This window comes from Copadichromis virginalis, linkage group LG2 (genome assembly GCF_057382275.1).
Source record: "Copadichromis virginalis isolate Kocher_CV1m ecotype Utaka linkage group LG2, C_Virginalis_male_GT1.1, whole genome shotgun sequence".
Classification (NCBI taxonomy): domain Eukaryota; kingdom Metazoa; phylum Chordata; class Actinopteri; order Cichliformes; family Cichlidae; genus Copadichromis; species Copadichromis virginalis.
The window spans coordinates 5916308-5935285 of record NC_140619.1 but is presented as its reverse complement, the minus strand read 5'-3'; the positions used below and the strand labels follow the sequence as shown (position 1 = coordinate 5935285).

The 18978-nt window shown below is 39.9% G+C and overlaps 1 protein-coding gene across 4 annotated transcripts in view; it reads right to left on the bottom strand.

The window, feature by feature from the left end:
- Positions 1 to 16177: 16177 nt before the first annotated feature.
- Positions 16178 to 18978, bottom strand: part of gria2b (glutamate receptor, ionotropic, AMPA 2b) — a 51544-nt gene continuing 48743 nt past the window's right edge. For 2 of the 4 annotated variants that reach the window (XM_085469216.1, XM_085469221.1), the window contains exons 15-16: positions 18905 to 18978; positions 16178 to 18249 (exon numbers count right to left, since the gene is read on the bottom strand). The exon at positions 18905 to 18978 is cut by the window's right edge and continues 61 nt beyond it. In XM_085469216.1, coding sequence (XP_085325342.1) covers positions 18085 to 18249; positions 18905 to 18978 — 239 coding nt within the window. In that variant the 3' untranslated portion in view covers positions 16178 to 18084. The other 2 variants (XM_085469232.1, XM_085469227.1) reach the window with 2 other exon arrangements.

The following is an 18978-nucleotide window of genomic DNA, read 5'->3' as shown; positions in this document are numbered from 1 at the left end:
CTAGGGGATAATACACAGCACGAAGAAAGCGTACGATACGACGACAAGCAGGGGAAGACTGAGGACTAAAATACCGGAGTAATCAGGGAACAGGAGACAGGAGGCAAACACAGCTGGGACCAATTAGGCAGGATACAAGGGAAGCAAAACTAGGCGCACTGACAAAGCACACGAGACTATCAAAGTAAAACAGGAACTATGACACGTACGCACAGACACGGACTCAGAGACACGAGCTTAACATTACAACACAACTGACACGGTATAGAGGGAACATAAAGACAGGGATGACTAGAAAAGAGACGTGGGACCAGGACAGGCACAGAGAAAACATGGGGACAGAGACTGAACACAGAACAGGGACTATCAAAATAAGACAGGAAGAGCACGATAGGCACAGAGACACAGACTAGACACTGAACAGAAGGAGCTTGGAATCTGAACCCAAGAGCTAATCTTAAGTAGTAAACCAAAACATGGGAGAAGAATAATCAAAACAGCACAACTAGTGAATCAGAACATAAACCATAATACAAAATAATACCAAAACACAAGAAACCTTAAATGCTGGGTCAAAATTACACAGCACTGTGACATCATCTGAAGCTGCATCCTAACATGAAGCATTTCCCAACAAAGTGCATTTCCAGTGGGGTTTTTTTCCCACTCTAGTGTCATTCAGTTCCTGCGGTCTCTAGTCACCAAGGTGGATGGTTCCCAGCATAAACGTTTCTCAACTGATAGCACTATTTGGTATATGGCCTGGTAATAAATAAATGTTTATGTAGTGAGCTGGAAATATCTGATGATCAACCATCACTAGCACAGCTTTAAAAGTTTTGGATTACATTTCTCTCTTATGACATTGAATCACGAATCATAGACATTGATTGTTTTTGAAACAGTGTGATATATCTAAATATGTCAGCTTTTTTAACTTAGATCGATATTTTGTAACATCTTTCACAGAACAATATTAACCCCCCAAAACTCATTCTTTTTCATTTATCTATCACGCTATTTCAGTTATTTCAAAATAAATACATGTGACTACACCAAACCCCTTCTCATGTCAATGTTAATGTCAAAGATCCACATATAGTGCAGTCACAAAGATTGTCTACAGTCTAACACAGCTCATTCCTAAATTGTGTTAAGCCACATTACTGAAAAGAGCAGCCAGTATTCTTAATTTATCACATACTGATAGTTAAGGACATGAAAGATAAGGACCTCTTAATAAATTCAGTGTCCCTTTTGTGTTATTATTTGAAGTGTTGGGATACACTAGGCCAGCTGAGAAAGTATTAAGGGTGAAAAAAGCCCATATCAGATGGCTTTCTTCCTAACTGAATTAGATTCTCCTGGAGGAAATTCAATAGGCCTCCCTCTGAGGAGGCGAATTCACTGTGTCCTGGTGTCTGCTCTTCATTATTTCCTCCTGCTCTGTCTTGGCTCCTATACATGTCATGGCTCTTGGTTTTGACCCAGAGTTTTGAGTTTGTTTGGGTTCATGAGGCATTTTTATTATGTGTTTTGCATTGTTTGGTCTTGTTCTTTTTTTAGGGAATAATTATGGTTCTTCTGTTAAGTGTTTTAAGTTGGAACTTGAATGTGTTTATCGTCATTGCGTGACAACAAAATTAAAATGCCTCTCCTTTAAGAACTGCAAACAACCATGCATATATATTTGCATATGTGCACCATTAAAATACACCAAATAAATAGATTCAATACACAGAATAGAGTGAACAGATTGTGACAGTGTGATGTCCTTCACGATGTTAGAGGCCCTCCTGCAGCATCTGGACAAGTAGATGTCCTCCAGAGGGGGCAGGGGGTGGCCAATGATGCCCTGAGCAGTTTTTATCACCCTCTGCTCTGTCTGCTGCTGAGCTGTTCCAGAGCCAGAACAGTCATATAGTATGTCAGGATGCTTTCTATTGAGCAACGGTAGAAATACTAACAGATTTTCGGACAGGTGGGCCTTCTTCAGTATTCTGACCGAATAAAGTCTCTGTTGTGCCTTTTCTTTTACAATAGCAGCAAAGTTTGTTGTTCATTTAAAGTCCCAATTGATGGCAAGTTGAAGAAATTAAAAGCAAAGCAACCTCTCTACCTCCTCACCCTCTAATTCCAGTCGTCTGAGCTTCCCTCTCCGTCTCCTGAAATCAATGATGAGTTTTCCTTTGTTTTTTTTTTTTTTAATTTCAGGCAGAGGTTGTTATGAGAGCACCATTCAGACAGGCTCTGCACCTCATCTCTATAGACGACCTGGCTCCAATTTGACAGGAGTCCCACCACAGTTGTGTCGTCAGCAAATTCCATGTTCCTATTTTCAGGGTGGAGAGACAGACAGTCATGAGTATACAGAGCATAGCGGAATGGGCTGAGCACACACCCCGGTGCTGAGGGTCAGGGTCATCGAGATGTGGGGTCCAAGTCTCACTATCTGTGGGCAGTTGCTGAGAAAGTCCAGTGTCCACTGACAAAACTGACATCCTGAGGCCAAGATCCAGCATTTTTGTGATGAGCTTGCTGGGAATGATAGAGCTGAAAGCAAAGCTGTAATGCTCAATAAGCATTCTGACATGTTTTCCCTTCTTCTCTAGGTGTCTCAATGCAGCATGAAGAGCTGTATTTATGGAATCTTCCACAGATCTGATTGTCCTGTGTGTATACTAATGTGGGTCAAATGAGGGGGGGAGAGACAATTTGAGGTGACCTAAGACCAGCCTTTCAAGCATTTGGATATTACAGATATGAGAGCAACAGGCCTGTAGTCATCAAGGGAGCTTATGTTTATTTGGTTGGGCACTGAGGTGATGGTGGTGGTCTTCAGTCATACTGGCATGCTAGAGGTAGATTGAAAATATCTTTAAATACCTCAAGGAGCTAGTGTGCTAGAGCACCCTTCCTGGGATCTGACTGTTTCACGTCTTCTACCTGGAGGATAAGTGGCTAGTCAGCAGGAGTCATGTGGGGAGAGATGCTTCCATAAAGTTCTCTATCAAAAAGGGTAAAAAAATGAATGTGTTCCTCTGCCAGCAACGAATCAGCAACAATCAGTCGATTCCTGCTGCTCCTCAAGTTTGTTAGATGCTATAGTCCCTGCCACATCCATGCTGCATCTGTGGAGATTAAATGCTTTAATGCCCCTCTAGAGATTATATCTGACATTGGGGTACAACTTTTTTTATTTCTAGATTTGTGTCCCACGGCTTCAAAAGATGCTGGACCTCCTTTGTCATTCATGGTTTCCTGTTTGGTAAGATATAGATTCGCTCGTTGGTAGTAATACACAACAGCTGATGTAGAAGAGTACTTTTGCTGAGTACTCTTCTAGGTCTTGATTGTAAAATACCCTCCAGGATGTACTCTGAAAGCAGTCATGCAGTTGTAACGTTGCGTTCTCTGGTCAAGTTTTTCATATTTCTGGTAGCCTCCTGCTGATGACCATAAACTTAGTCAATAACCATGACGCATAAGAGGAGTAGAACACAATACACAGAAATAATAAAGAAATGTAAAATACATATTATATATTACATGAAATGCATGTATAGCCCTTAAGAAAATGACAGACTTTCTTAGAAAAAGCAAATACTGTTTAAATAATGTTTAAAGATGAGGATAACGAGTCTCAAGTGTTAACCTAAAGTTAACCATGATTTAATGACTAAAAATACGTTTTTCATTTCTGTGTGTGACAGTGTGTGCATCTAGTACTGTACTTGCTCTCTTATATCTGAAAAGGCTATGCCAAATGTCAGCAGCATTTCAGGCATAGACCATATCAATCAGGAAAATTTTAATTTGGGTGGTCTTCAGTGAACATGGAAGACAAACCTTGGCAGTATTTTCTTTGGCATGGTTAACATCTCAGCCAAAATAAAAATCCCATCAGGTTGTGAGTTCCAATGCTTTTTGATAACATTTAGCAGGTAGCCTAGAACTATGTTAGAATTGACGTCTGGAGCTAAATTCACTGCTGTAACATAGACAACACAAAATTCTCTTGAGTGGTGGTAGGGTCTGCATTTAACTACATCAATTTAGGTGGTCTTTAGCGGACATGGAAGATCCATCTTTACAGATGTAAGGTCCACTTCCTCAGCCTCCCTGGGAAAGTCTATGCCAGGGTGCTGGAAAGGAGAGTTCGTCCGTTAGTCGAACCTCGGATACAGGAGGAACAATGCGGTTTTCATCCTGGTCGCGGAACACTGGACCAGCTCTTTATCCTCTCCAGGATACTTGAGGGTTCATGGGAGTTTGCCCAACCAGTCTACATGTGTTTTGTGGACTTGGAGAAGGCATTCGACCGTGTCCCTCGGGGTGTCCTGTGGGAGGTGTTGCGGGAATATGGGGTGTCTGGCCCATTGCTACGGGCCATTCGATCCCTATACAACCGTTGCAAGAGCTTGGTTCGCATTGCCGGCAATAAGTCGGACTCGTTCCTGGTGGGTGATGGGCTCCGCCAGGGCTGCCCTTTGTCTCCGGTTCTGTTCATAATTTTTATGGACAGGATTTCTAGGCGCAGCCAAGTGGCGGAGGGCTTTCGCTTTGGTGGCCTCAGAATCTCATCTCTGATTTTTGCAGATGATGTGGTTCTGTTGGCTTCATCGGGTGAGGGCCTCCAGCTCGCACTGGAACGGTTTGCAGCCGAGTGTGAAGCAGCGGGAATGAGGATCAGCACCTCCAAATCTGAGGCCATGGTTCTCAGCCGGAAAAGGGTGGAGTGCCCACTCCGGGTCGGGGATGAGTTCCTGCCCCAAGTGGAGGAGTTCAAGTATCTCGGGGTCTTGTTCGCGAGTGATGGGAGAAGGGAGCCGGAGATCGACAGACGGATTGGGGCTGCAGCTGCAGTAATGCGGACGCTGCACCGGTCCGTCGTGGTGAAGAGGGAGCTGAGTGTAAAAGCGAAGCTCTCCCTACCCTCACCTATGGCCACGAGCTGTGGGTAGTGACCGAAAGAACGAGATCGCGGATACAAGCGGCAGAAATGAGCTTCCTCCGAAGGGTGGCTGGCCTCTCCCTTAGAGATAGGGTGAGAAGTTCGGCCATCCGGGAGGGGCTCAGAGTAGAGCAGCTGCTGCTCCACATCGAAAGGAGCCAGCTGAGGTGGTTCGGGCATCTGACAAGGATGCCCCCTGGGCGCCTCCTGGGTGAGGTGTTCCAGGCATGTCCCACCGGGAGGAGGCCCCGGGGCAGACCCAGGACACGCTGGAGAGATTATATCTCTCGGCTGGCCTGGGAACGCCTTGGTATTCCCCCGGATAAGCTGGAGGAGGTGGCTGGGGAGAGGGAGGTCTGGGCCTCTTTGCTTAGGCTGCTGCCCCCGCGACCCGGCCCCGGACAAAGCGGATGAAGATGGATGGATGGATGGATGGAGGTCCACTTCCTCTTTCACCACTGACAATGGTAACGCCATCAAAAAGTGAGACATTCAGAACCAAATGGTGTATTTTAAAAGATAACTATTTCTTAAAGTCTCCTTAAGCTGTGAAATATCTGCCTTGTATTTCATTCATTTCCAGCTGAAATTAAAAAAAAGAACAACAACAGTAAAGAAACATCTATATAGGTACATGCATTCAATCATACAAAATCACTGAGTGTAATCTGTAAAACGAAGCAAATAACAGGTTATCATCAGTGGAAACCACTATTTTTGAATAAAGATAGACTTAAAATAGCAAGGGGCTGATGTTTAGATTCTTGGATGTTATTGCACAGATGGTAACTCACTGTAACACACCCAAAACAGCTGCTGCAAAATTTGGCCTTCTTCAGATGAGCAGCAAAGTTGTTTACCTTTTTCCTATCCAAGTCATCATTATTTTCTAGACTGGAAGTTTCTTTCATATATAATTCATTGTACATCAACTTGCCGTGGCATTTTGCTGAATTAGGAATGTACTTTAAATAGTGGGGCGTGTTGAATTCTGGGTCGATTTTGTATTTAATTTTCCTCAAACAAATTACAGGATGCTGAAAACAGGAAAATAAACTTAATTTAAGGCTTTTTAATAAAGGAGAAGTTTTTGTTTATCAAATGTTCTCCACTGTCTGCCAGGACACTGAGTGGGGGAAAAAAGTATTACACATTAGTTTCTTTAAAAGAAGAAAAAGTACAAAAGTAATGCATAAAGTTTACTTAATTACTTACTGGAGAAAGTAATACATTACTTGCTAGGGTCGTTTTGCATTATAATGCATCATCATGGTTACAAGTGAATAATATCAACCCTATGCTTGAGGTTCAACACCCCTGCATTACAGGGGTGTTGAACACCGAGCACTGTTCAGGAACATTAAGCATTTTGTGATGGCCTGAGGTTTGTTTTGAGCTGCTGTGAATACCAGCAATAATGCAGTAAACAGGGATAAATTGACAGACCTCTCAAAATGCACAAGTATGACTTTCTCATTTTCACAATAAGAGAAAGTGAGAGAAATAATTTTGACTGCAGGAGAAATGTTTCACTAATGAAGAGCAGCATTGTTTAATACCAAAAATGTTGCAGGTCCTTGACTAAGACTTTTTCAGAAACGTTTTGGGATTTAAAACGTATCTTTTTTTCTTTTTTTTTTCAAAATTCTGTTGACAAAAAAGAAAAGGAAAAGATTCATATCTTCAAAACTCATATCTTCATGCTTTGAACAACGAGTGTAAATTTAATCTGAATAGAGTACATTTCTTTCTGTGTCTTTAGCTGAGCTTTGTAAAAGCACAACAACATAATTCAGTGACACCTGTTGAAAACCTTTTGAAATAATGCTGATAAAAGGCAGCTTTATAATCTGTGAAATGTTTGGAATAAAGGTTTAAAAAGTGAAGAGCATTGGAAATCACATGTGCTCTAACTCATACTCAGACTGTGACTGCCATACTGAGTATTATATATGCATAGATTATATCTGGTTAATTCAAGTTAAACTGTTATAATAAAAGGGCGCCAGACATATGCACTAAATGGACAGAAATTAAATGGGTCATGGCCCATATGACTCTTCTTCTGCGCAAAATGAAACCTTTTAGTGTGCCTACCTGAGTCATTAGATTATGATAATGATGATAAAACACTGATAAGTCTGATAAAAACCATTAGAAATCTAACAGTAAAGGCAGCGCTATTGCAAACAAGACAAGAGCAGAAACTCATAAATCTTGCAATTTAGTGCACAGACCAATTTAATAGACATTTTCATTTGTGTTGATTATTTTAATGCTGAGTGCACCCTGAGTGCTGCTGTTTATTTCTAATGATGCTTTCCAGCTGCACATTTGAGCTCTGAAACCTCAAACATTACGTGTTACTGCCCCGTAGCCTAATAAAGGAGTCATAGAAATTACTTTAGTTTATGGGCAGATCAAAGAAAAAAATATTTTATTTATTGAACAGATGTTGGTGTGTGTTCTGTGTTCTAGTAGCTGGAACTGCAGCAGTGTAAAAGAGAACTACCAGCAGATTATAATCAAGAAAAAAACTTTTAGCCATTTTCTGCATCACCAAATTAATATATGCACATTCCAGTAGCAATCCGATGCACAGTTTGCACAAGTTTTACAGCCGGGTTTCATTTGTGATGTTGATAAAATACAACTTAAGAAACTGCAGTGCACATATAAAATGCATTCCCCTGGCAGTGAATCTATATTGCATGCTGTAAATAAAAGAATCAGCGGAAATGTGGCGCTTCCAGACAATTCTAAATAAAAACTCTGAACATAACCTGCTCCACGCCAGAATGAGTTAGCCAGGTGAAAAGAGGGGCATTTTCTTTTGTGACATAGAAAATTGACTTTAAGCTTAACATAACCTGCTGTTTCCTAATACACCCTTTGGTTTTTAATGGTTGGTGATATTTTGTAAACATATGACAGAATAATAGAGGCAAAATGATGTAACAACCAAAAAAAAAGTCGAAAGGGTTAAATAAAAAATCACAAAGAGATCACAGAGGGTACACAGGGAGGCAAAAGGGGACCATAACCACACAGTAGGAAGTGATGACGAATTATCTGACAAAGACAAGAGAGGAGAGGGGACTATTTAAACACACAGGGCTGATTAGAGAATAGAAAACGGAAGGGGAATGAGATACAGGTGAGAGTAATCACACAGTAAAAGTAACTTACACAAGGCATGCAAGAAAATCAAAACATCAATTAAAACTAGAGATGGCACGATACCACTTTTTTTATGTCCGATACCATAAATTTGGATATCTGCCGATACCGATATGAATCCAATATAGTGTTTTTTAATCAATAAAACAGTTTTTTTAATATCATGCTGCATTTTGTATAAGTTCATACTCAAGTTTAAAAAAACAACAACACTAAAGCTATTCTGTTATACCTGTATGTAAAAAAAACAAAAAAAAAACATTTCATAGTTCAGCAATACTGATCAATCTAATAAACTTAAACCTACACCATCCTCCCTATTCTGGTATTTTAAAGAGTACTTAGCGTAAGTATTAAGCAACCTAACTAACAGGGTTCCAACTCCCAGCAACAACAACAAAAAAAAATAAAAAATAGGGAACCACCCCTCACGCTCCATCTCATGATGCTTAATCGACATAATCAACCTTAATTTGATGCAGTGTGAAAAATAAAAATGCACAGAAATAAATTATTTTTCAAGAAATACTAAATAGATTCAACATCTTTCTTTAACAGAACTGCAGACTGCACAGCCTTCCCAAAGGAAAAAGTACTATAGCTTACTAGGGTATATATTTGTCATGGTCTGGTTGGGCACCTGCAGGTCTCAGACAGCGGCTCCTCCTCCTTTAGGCGGAGTCCGGTTGCCCCTCCCTGGCTGACCACCTGTGAGCAATCGTGCCAGCAGTATATCAGACCTGCGCTCTCAACCATTCATCGCCTGAGTATCTGCTATCCCCATGTTAGTTCAGTGGAGCATCATAAACCTTGTCTTGACGCCGTGTGATGACTCACCTGTTTTTTCTTGTCCTCAGAGATAGCACCCGGAGTGGAGATCTCGTTCCCCTCGCTCCCGTCCTTCTGGACCTGGGCCGCCTGCTGCTTACACAACGTGGCCTGCCGGCCCACCGCTCACCTGCCTGCCTCCCCACGCCTCGACCGCTTCCGGGCTTTCCGCTCCACCTGTCCCCTCCATCTGAAACCAAGTAAGGCAATTCAATTCAACTGTGGAGGATTGGTGGTTGTCTGCTGGATCCCTCTGATCGTGATCTCCTCTTATTCCAGTGCCCCCGGTCCCTACCTAGTCCTGTTTCTACCTCCCCGCTGCCCCCGCTGTTCAGCCGTCTCCTAGAGGTGTCTAGGTCGCCCTCATTATTCACCGACGAATCCTACGCACCACTAGTGTGGTGGCGTCGCTTTGTTTTTTACCTTTGTTTACCTGTGGGCGGAAATAAATCATTTGTTCTCTGTCACCTCGCTTCCGGGTTGGTTTCTGCACCTGTGTCCATCCCTGTTCCCTCGTGCCACTGGGCCGTGACAATATTAGACTTAATAGTTACTATATACAGTAATGGACTTCTATTTATTTTACATCAAATTAAAACTTTGGGTGTCAGATAATTATTTAATAAAAGCTAGACATTTTAAATGAGAATAAGAAAGAAAAGTATGTCTTTGTGCCCCCTTTTCCCTGTTAATGCCCTACCTGCCCCCCTGGCTAAACTTCGCTAGATCCGCCCCTGCGCAGTTACCAGCTGTCAGCTACGTAGAAAAGGATCCTGGTCTAGAAAGTAATATTAAATAAATTCTAACAACAGCTTATCAAGCTTAAACGTGCTTCTGTTGTTTACCCGCTGGTTTCCTCTTTCTGGTGCAAAGTGGGCTAAGCTTAACGTGGGAATGCTTTACAAACATTCAGAGATGGACTTACACACTTGCTTTACTTCTCTCGGGGATAACTTTGTCGGGGATGGTTGGTAGCAAAGCTCCAAATGCTCAACCAGACCACCACAGGTCTTGCAGGCCACAGCCGCTCTATCATGTGATGCATACTGCTCTGAAGTGCTAAGGTTATGAGGCGAGTTACAGCATGTTGCAAGTTTTGTGAGGTGCTTTCGTGATATTTAATGGATCGGATTACATTTTTTATTTCTCTCCGATATCCGATCCAGTAATTTAGGTCAGTAGCCTATCGGACCGATACCGATATGTAATATCGGATCGGTCCATCTCTAATCAAAACATGAAACTCTGGAACCATAAAATAAAACAGTAAGACACAATATCAGAATGAAAACTAGAATAATGAAGAAGTTAAAGCAGATATCCAAAATATATAACACTGGAATAACAGGAACCAAAATAGCAACTCAAAGTCATTCAAACCAGGAAATAAGGACAAAAATCAGGGACCGTGACACTTTTTCTAAGCTTAATTTCTAAGCTTTATGTATGGTCCATTTTCTTAAGTGTTCCTGAGCAGTATCTTAGAATGGCTGTCCTCTATACGTCATCATATATCACGCAATGTTATGCGATTGACCATTAGGTTATTGCTCTGCCTGCTCTGACGTGTGAGAGTGCATGAACAATGCTCATAACTAAAGGTGAGGAAAAGAATATTTCCACAAATAAAGTGAGAGGCTCAGTGTTTTCTTCCTTTTTTTGTTCTTTTTTTGTCCTTTGTTAGTGACATTTAAATGTGGCCAAATCATTTCTAGTCTTGGTAAACCAAAATTAAGGACAGGCTTCAGGCACACAGATACCTGATTTATTGGACCATATATATTATACTTAAACTGTCACACCACAGAGGCAGCTCATAAATTCAACAAATGTGATCAAAGCCAATTCGTCATTTTGCTTTATTTTGAATGTCACTGCTAATATACACAGCTGCTTTGTGTGCAGCAGTTGAGATGCGAAGTTGCATCTCTGACATTTGCAGAAGAAATGCCACCTCAAAGCTGCGTGTACACCTTCGATGTGCTTAAAGCAAAGACAACAGAACAACAGCTTGCCACGGTCTGTTACCATGGAAATGTACTCAGCCTTGGTCAAAACTGAAGCCCTTGTTTCATTTCGAAACACCCCCTCCCTGTCACTTCAACCTGAAGCACATAAGATCGTGTATTGATAAAATACAATAGCTGTTTGTTTTATTCTTAGGAGTAACGTAAAATGGAGGTATGGATGATGGAGCAACCCCCATTCCATCCCACCCCCACCTCAGTGCGTTAATGTGCAGCTACAGGGATGACATGCTGTACTGGGACATGAGAAACCCAGCTAATACTGTTGCCATGACAACCCAGCCAGAGGATAACTGTTTTACAGCATACAGTATAACACCACCCACAACCTTGGTGCCTCAGAAATATGTTGCTTGTCTCTTGCTCAGTATAACAGGGGTGAGTGGCTTTAGCAGTCAGTTGGGATTTTTCATCACCCACCATCATGATTTGACATCATTTGAAAGTGCTAGCTTTCCCCCCCATCAGAAATAAAGAACGGTATAAGGGACCAACACTAATGAACCATTCTATTGTTAATTGTGCACAATGAGAGCAGAAATTAAACGAAAATGTCACATCTGCATTGGAAATGTCATTGGTTTTAAAGGGGTGCGCCCCAACTGGTGACATTATCTCAGTTTAACTTTAAGAGTAACTAAACATGGCTACATTTTATTATGTGAGAAGATTATCCTCTGGGAACCAAATCAGTATAAAAAAGCGTCAGCCTTCCTCCATGCACTTTTTTTCAGTAACGAGTAATCTAACTAATTACTATTCCTATCGTTACAGTTACTAACAAGAAAATGCGGTCCGTTACTATTTTTCAACAAACAGACGGTTGAAGCTGTGTTCAGCTTACCGCATCTTATATCACGGAAGTAGCTGCCTACGTAAGTAATCTGGACCCTACAGCTTTAAGCAGCTGCGCGCACTCCCGTGGATGGTAATCACGATCACTGTGTAGCACAGGGGTGGGCAATCTTAGTCCACGAGGGCCGGTGTCCCTGCAGGTTTTAGATGTGTCCTCGAACCAACACAGCTGATTTAAATGGCTAAATTAGCTCCTCAACATGTCCTGAAGTTCTCCAGAGGCCTGGTAACAAACTAATCATGTGATTCAGGTGTGTTGACCCAAGGTGAGATCTAAAACCTGCAGGGACACCGGCCCTCGTGGACTGAGATTGCCCACCACTACCCAAAAATAGTTATACCAAGTTTGTAACATCATACTCAAAAAGACTTCAACAAAGTCAAATTTTGCAATAAAAAATGAATTTGATCCATCTTGGAATAAGGCTGACAAATGACAAAATGTGGAACAAGTAAATTGCTGTAAATACTTTCTTCATGCACTGCAGTTGCAGAAAGACCATTTACTCGAGCCCCACTTCAGTGCACCAACAATTACTTGTTGATTTTCAGTGCATCTTTTAAAACTGAACCCAGTATACAGAGTCCTTATCTTGCCAAATATAACAAAAGTGTAGTGACTTTTTTGCGTTGAGGTCCTGCTGTCAGTTGTGAACTTTTAATATAATAAAATCGCTCTTACTTTTTAATGAAATGCACTGCAGACCTATTTAACTTGGAAGTTATCCATCCATTCTCTTCTGTTTATGCTTAATCAGGGTCGTGGGGGGCTGGTGTCTATCCCCGCTACCATAGGGTGAGAGGTAGGGTACACCCTGGACAGAGACAGACAGTAAGATCACAACTACTGTAGTGGTTTCTGAGATTAAATTGAATGGAAAAAAAATAGTTTAAAGAAATGAAACAATAAAATCAAACCATTCAATTAAAAGGCACTTGCTTAGCATTTGATTTTGCAATACCTCTCTGGAGTAAACATTGCTTTGTTGTTCAGGATTGCAAGTGCAAGTTCCTGTCCATGCCTATCTGAATCATTCTGATGTCAACTGAGTTGATTGTGTATTACAATTGCCGTATAAAAGGCCTGGGCACTGCCAACTTATGCTTTCAATAACTTTCAAGATTTGTCATTTCCACAATATCTTCCATAATGGTTCAAGTGGGTAAACAAGTCGATATTATTTTGAAATATACATAAAATCATGTCATGTTAAGAAAGCTCATGCACCTTAAATCTGCACCAGTGTTGCTGTGTGAGCATTTCTGAATCATGGCTGGATTTTAATGAGGCCAGGGCAGGCAGTCAGGCCTTAGCTAATAGACCTGAAGATGAAATATTGTCCTGTCTGTGCTATTGATGTCTCCTATATGAGGTGGCAGATTCAGGCCATTCCCTGTGTACCTTCTGTCATCATTACCTTCAGTCCAAGGAGAAACATATCATAACAACCACTGATAACTAGCAATATAAAGGAAAGAAGTGAGACAAAGCTGGCACATCACATGCTGATAGCTCACATGGATGAAGATTCATTTTGGTCAACCATTCCTGTGTGATGTTATCGGCTGAACTAATGGCCCATAAGCAAGCTTGATTACACAAAGGTGGTGCAACTGCCTTGTAAAATGATAACAATGCTTCTGCAGAGTGTCACTTCAGTAAGTCATTTCTACATAAAGGAAAAACAAAATAGTGGCAAAAATATTGGTATAACAAAAAGCAATGAATAGCAGAAAACCTCAGAGTGGAGCTATGCTCGCAAAGTTGGTAGTGTTACCATGGGACATTCATAACCTTCAATAACCCTAACCCTGTTAAGGAAAGTAAAACTAAAAAAGGAGGCTCCAAGGATGACTAATTAAGGTTAAACAAATCTGTTTTTGTTGAAAGCAAACAGCAAGATTGTGCTGAGAAAGGGGGAATTATCTACACTTTTTGCTGCAAACGCAAAATATCAAAATATATATCAAACTTAAAAAATACAAATTCTTATGTTTATCAGGAAGTTCCTACATTTTTTTTTTAGGAAAAATGCATTTTGTGGGAATATAACTACATGTTTAAAAAAATCCTTTTATTATTAAAGAAATTAGTATTAGTAGTAGTTTATACTTAGCACAACCGTAACACTTTATCTTCTTTGATTTTTTAAATTTTTAACATTTTACATACTTCTTTCATGCAATAGTATAATTTAAGCATTTTAACTGTGGAGGCTTCTCCCCCTTGTACAAATAAATGTTTTAAATATAAATTGTCGACCACTTGTAGCAATGGGGACATTGCTATTCTGGAAGAGCTCATGCCCACCAGGATAGAAATGTTTCAACATAACATAAATGGGATCACTCAAAATAACTTGATTTGCAGTAACCCTTGTCTTTAAAGGGTCAAGTGAGCAAAAATGATCCTGCCAAAATGCCCCTGATGGCATGACAGAGCCACCGGTTCCCCTTCACTGGAGAGGTCCAGGTTTCCTCTCTGGGGTTTTCTTGAATTTGTCACCTGTCTTTATGTCAACAAAAACACTAAAATGGCTTTTGGACTAGAAAGCTAAATTCATTCCACTGAGTCATCCACCAGGCAAAACCCTCACAAAATGTTTGGGCTGACCAGATGCGTCCAGTAGCAAAGCCATCTGATCCAACTAAGTAGCAGATGGTGAGCAACCTCTTTGCTATGCCCAAGTGTTTAAATCAGCATATGTGAGTAGAGTGGCGACAGAGAGGTGCATGGAGCAGTGTGATTTTGCCCAAAGCAATGAGCAATCCCATGAGCCTAATACAAACACTCATGAAAATGGATCATTGCTTGAAATTCTGGGAGTGTGTCAAGATACACCCAGAATGACAAGAATGACATAAAAGGAAAATGATGTAGCATATACAAATGTACACATGAAGCAGGTCTCTGCCATTTGACAAAAGGTGGAAAAGATGGAGCGGGAAATACTTCACAGATTTTCAGAAGCAAGAACACAATCAAAGTTGTTGGAACCATGAGCTTAGTAGAACAAAAAGATAACCAAACACCTTGCATGACATAAAGTGGGAAGACTTAGTGGAATCAGAAGCCTTTGAAAATTAACGGTGTATGTTTATTTCCTTTTAAATTGCCAAATGTACAGTTAAGAAAAGTACCACTTCACAGCCTCAAACAGTCATTTTACTGAGTATTTGCAAAAGCTACTTTTGAAGGAGAATTACATAGTAATGTAAAATGTAATTAGTAAAACTAGATTGGAATATAAAAATAAATCATGTTGTTCTGCCCAGACAGCCTGACTCACATGGCCAGTAAATGTATCTCGTTGATTTCTATTGACAAGTTTCTCACATCTGAGTATGTGCGTGTGCAGGGTGAGATTCTTATTGATTCAGTGCGCTCTGGTCTGCAGTACATGTCACATTTACAGGAACCTTTTTATGTGTAAAAGAAAGATTCATACACTTCAGTGTCCACGGCGCCTGCGGGCGGTGACGACGATACCCCATGAGCCATTCACGGCTAAGGGATAAAAAGCACAAATAAAGGCAAAATCGTTCTGCCTGATGATGAAAGTGCATTCACTTTATTAGTCGAGCTTACATTCATTATCTATAAACTGTATATAGTTGCAATAACTGTGGCTCCTGGGTGTCTGTCTACGGATTCTACTTGCAGCTAAACATGATTTTAATATGATGTAATTAACTATAAGGCATGATAGAAAGGCACACATGGCATGAATGTGAGAAAAGGAGGATTATCTTAGGGAGCAGAAGGAAGTCAGCCATCTTAACGGAGACGTGTGAAATTCATTAACACTCAGAAGAAGTAAGGTGACCTAAAGGCACTTCAGCACTAAGCAATTTAAGCTCAAAACTGTTTGATGTATTATACTTCAAGAATTGTAGCACACAACAACACTAGATTTAACCAATACATTTCAACTGTAAAGGTTGTTGTACTTAAAAGTAAAGAACAAACAAACAAAAAAAACAAACACGTATTTGCCTTCATATCCTCTGTAAGTTTTGTTGTCTTTTTTTTTAGCACAGTTTCTGTGATGTGCCCTCAGCTCTGGCAAACTAAGTTTAGTAACGTGATATATATATCTCCCTAAACAGAAAAAACAATGAAAGCACAAATGGTTGTGCAGTGCCTTGGGTGATATAAATCACAGCCCAGCCAGGTCACATATGTGTGTTATATATAAGCAAACAAATCAGTCATAGGTAAGCAGTGTCAACAAGTTATGTTTATGAAAACTTAAATAACTCTACATGAATATTTCAATAGCATAAATACAAAGCAAGAGATTCCAAATAAATGACACAGTAAAAGATAACAATAGATCAGCCACTTTTTATTTAGAAAGAGTCCCAAAAAATAAACAAGTTAGCACACATTCCATATACAAAATGTCTGTGAAATAGCCTGAATATGCAATGAGACTGATTAGCGACTATGGTATACCGTATGCTTCTATACTTGATAACAAAAACAGTGGTAATAATAATAGTATAGTTCATCTCCCTGCTGTGTGCAGGAGGGGGTTTGTTATAGATCTATTTGAAAGTGGGGGGAAAAAATCTTATAAATAGATGTGCTCATCTGCATAACCTGTGTATCTAACTTATGGTGAGTCTGGACAACTAAAAAGTAATATTGTATCTTTAAAACAATTAAATGTAGCATTGAGTACTGCAAAAGGAAATCAAGTACTTATGATAAGGGATACAATTTGTCATATTTGAACTTTTATATAAAATATATGTTTATATGTATATATTGTATATATGTCTTACATTGTATTTCCAATTTCAAACATTTAACCTCACAACTTCAACATTGAAATGAAAGTGTATGTTTGGCAGTAATGAAATAAACGTATGAAGTATTTGCGGCAACAACATGCAACTTGTGCTACTCCATTGTCCGATTAATGCAAAATACATGGAGACTTGAAAACAAAGCAGAAAGGCTATTGTATTAGTCATTGCCACCAACTGTACATCTAGTTACAAAAGTTACAGAATGTATCAGAATCATTTACATTCACTGAGATGACAGTGATTGAGTATATTAAGACTATATTTATCTACTGGCACTAGAATTTGGCACTCTTACTTATTTGGCATTTTAACCATCACGTAAACCATGTGAATGTAGATGCTTCTTTTTGATGTCACTTTAAAATGTGATGGAATAATACCATACCATACTATTTTTTTTGTTTTGTTTATTCATCGCGTGTAAACATATTAATCTCCTCTTGAAAGAACAACAACCCCGGTCCTCATCAGAAAAAATACAAACAGCAAAAGCACTGAAGCAAACAAAGAGACAAAAGTAATAAAGCAGAATTGCTGCACCAAGTCTAACAAGAAAAACATAGAAGGATTGATTCCAAATGCCAAGCATTGACATATATTTCATATCAACACCAAATGTTAAAGAATAAAATATACAGGAAAGTTCAGAATAGGAATTAATTACATGATTTTAACATCTCACCCCCATAATGCAATGTATTTGGCTTTAAAAATATCGAACTAGAAGCTGTTTAGTATTTTTTCTTTCTGTATACTCACACATGAAGATGTTTTTATCCAACCAGTATGTAAGCAAGTTTATTTAAAAGCTATTTTGTGAAAATACATAAAAATATTTTTTTCAATAAACGTTTTTAATAGATTTTCTTAGAAAAAAAGGACGATTTCACATCTTAATGCAGATGAAATCAAGTGTGCTTGAAAATCCTGTTTTGCGGCGGTGGCTACAGAAACGGTGTGTTTTTGACGACATCTTCCCCTGATGAACACACCCCCTCACTTTTCAGACACACATAAACACAGTTGAGATGACTAAATCTCTGACTCCTAGAAGCAGTCATTGCCATCAATCAAGCCCTCTTTTCCATCTCAGTCCAGTCCAAACAGATAGACAGGAAAGCATGGTGTCATCAGTTTAGAAAAAAAAAAGCCACCCTTTAAGATTCTGAGATGGAATTCCAGCCACAAAGGTAGGCGTTTTATTAGGTGAGAAATAGAGACAGAGAGCAACAATACAAGTCTTTGTGATTGGCAAAATGAAGTCTCCATCTCTTATCTTTCCTTTTTTCACCACACAGACAAAAATAAAAGAGCCGAAACAAAAGTAAGGAGGCGAGGACAAAAAAGAAAAAAAGAAAAACAAAGAAAAAAATAAAACGCTCTATTGAAACCATTGTAAGGCACTCAGAAGTTTCGCATTGATCAGGACAGATCTGTCAGGCTGACGTTCAGTCCCATGTCAGGTCTCACATAAGGGACGGCGTGGACAGCTTTCGGAAACTCTGGAGTCATCACCCGACCATTCTCCCCAGTACTCCCTGTGACGGAAAGTCTTGCTTTATTCCTCATGGCATCCCCAAAGGTCATCTACACAAACACACAAAGTCACGTGTACACGCAGACGCAGGCCAACACAACCATTATCACATTCATGCACACAAGGATCCATACACAAAAAAGAAAGCAACATGTTAGACACTTTAAAGTAATAATACATCTATAAGCTTAAATGTGTATAAATGTTCAAAACACGAGAATGTAGATGAGAACTGAAAATGATCTCCATGAATAACACAATGCAAACAAGATGCAAATGATCATGTAAAGGCTTCTGCATGGTCATTGCAAGCATTATTGCTGAAATGTGTTACTAGGACAGAGGTATCAACAAGCATGGCCATCAACAGTCATACATGAAAATGGTTTCAAAACAGTAAGGAAACTTAAATGGACAAACACAATTTTAAGCATTAAAAAAGGGGGATATCGCTCTCTCTCATTAAATCATAAATCACCAGTACATACGATCCTTTGGCCAACCTCTTCATTCACTAACACTGAAGGATGGAACGGATGGAGCCAAAAAAGCGTGCATTTGGGGGGAATTTATGAAAACCTCGTTCCCTACCCCCTAAATTTTTACACTTTCGATCCCATATACGTTGTAACCTTCCTTATAAGTTGCAAAATTCTGTGAATTCTGCGAGGAAGTTGGGTTAATATTCTGTGCATTCTTTGCCACCTTCATTCGTTTCGCCTCGGCTCTGGACTTGTAACAGAACTCAATCAAGGCCACCAGCATGGCCAAACCGAGTC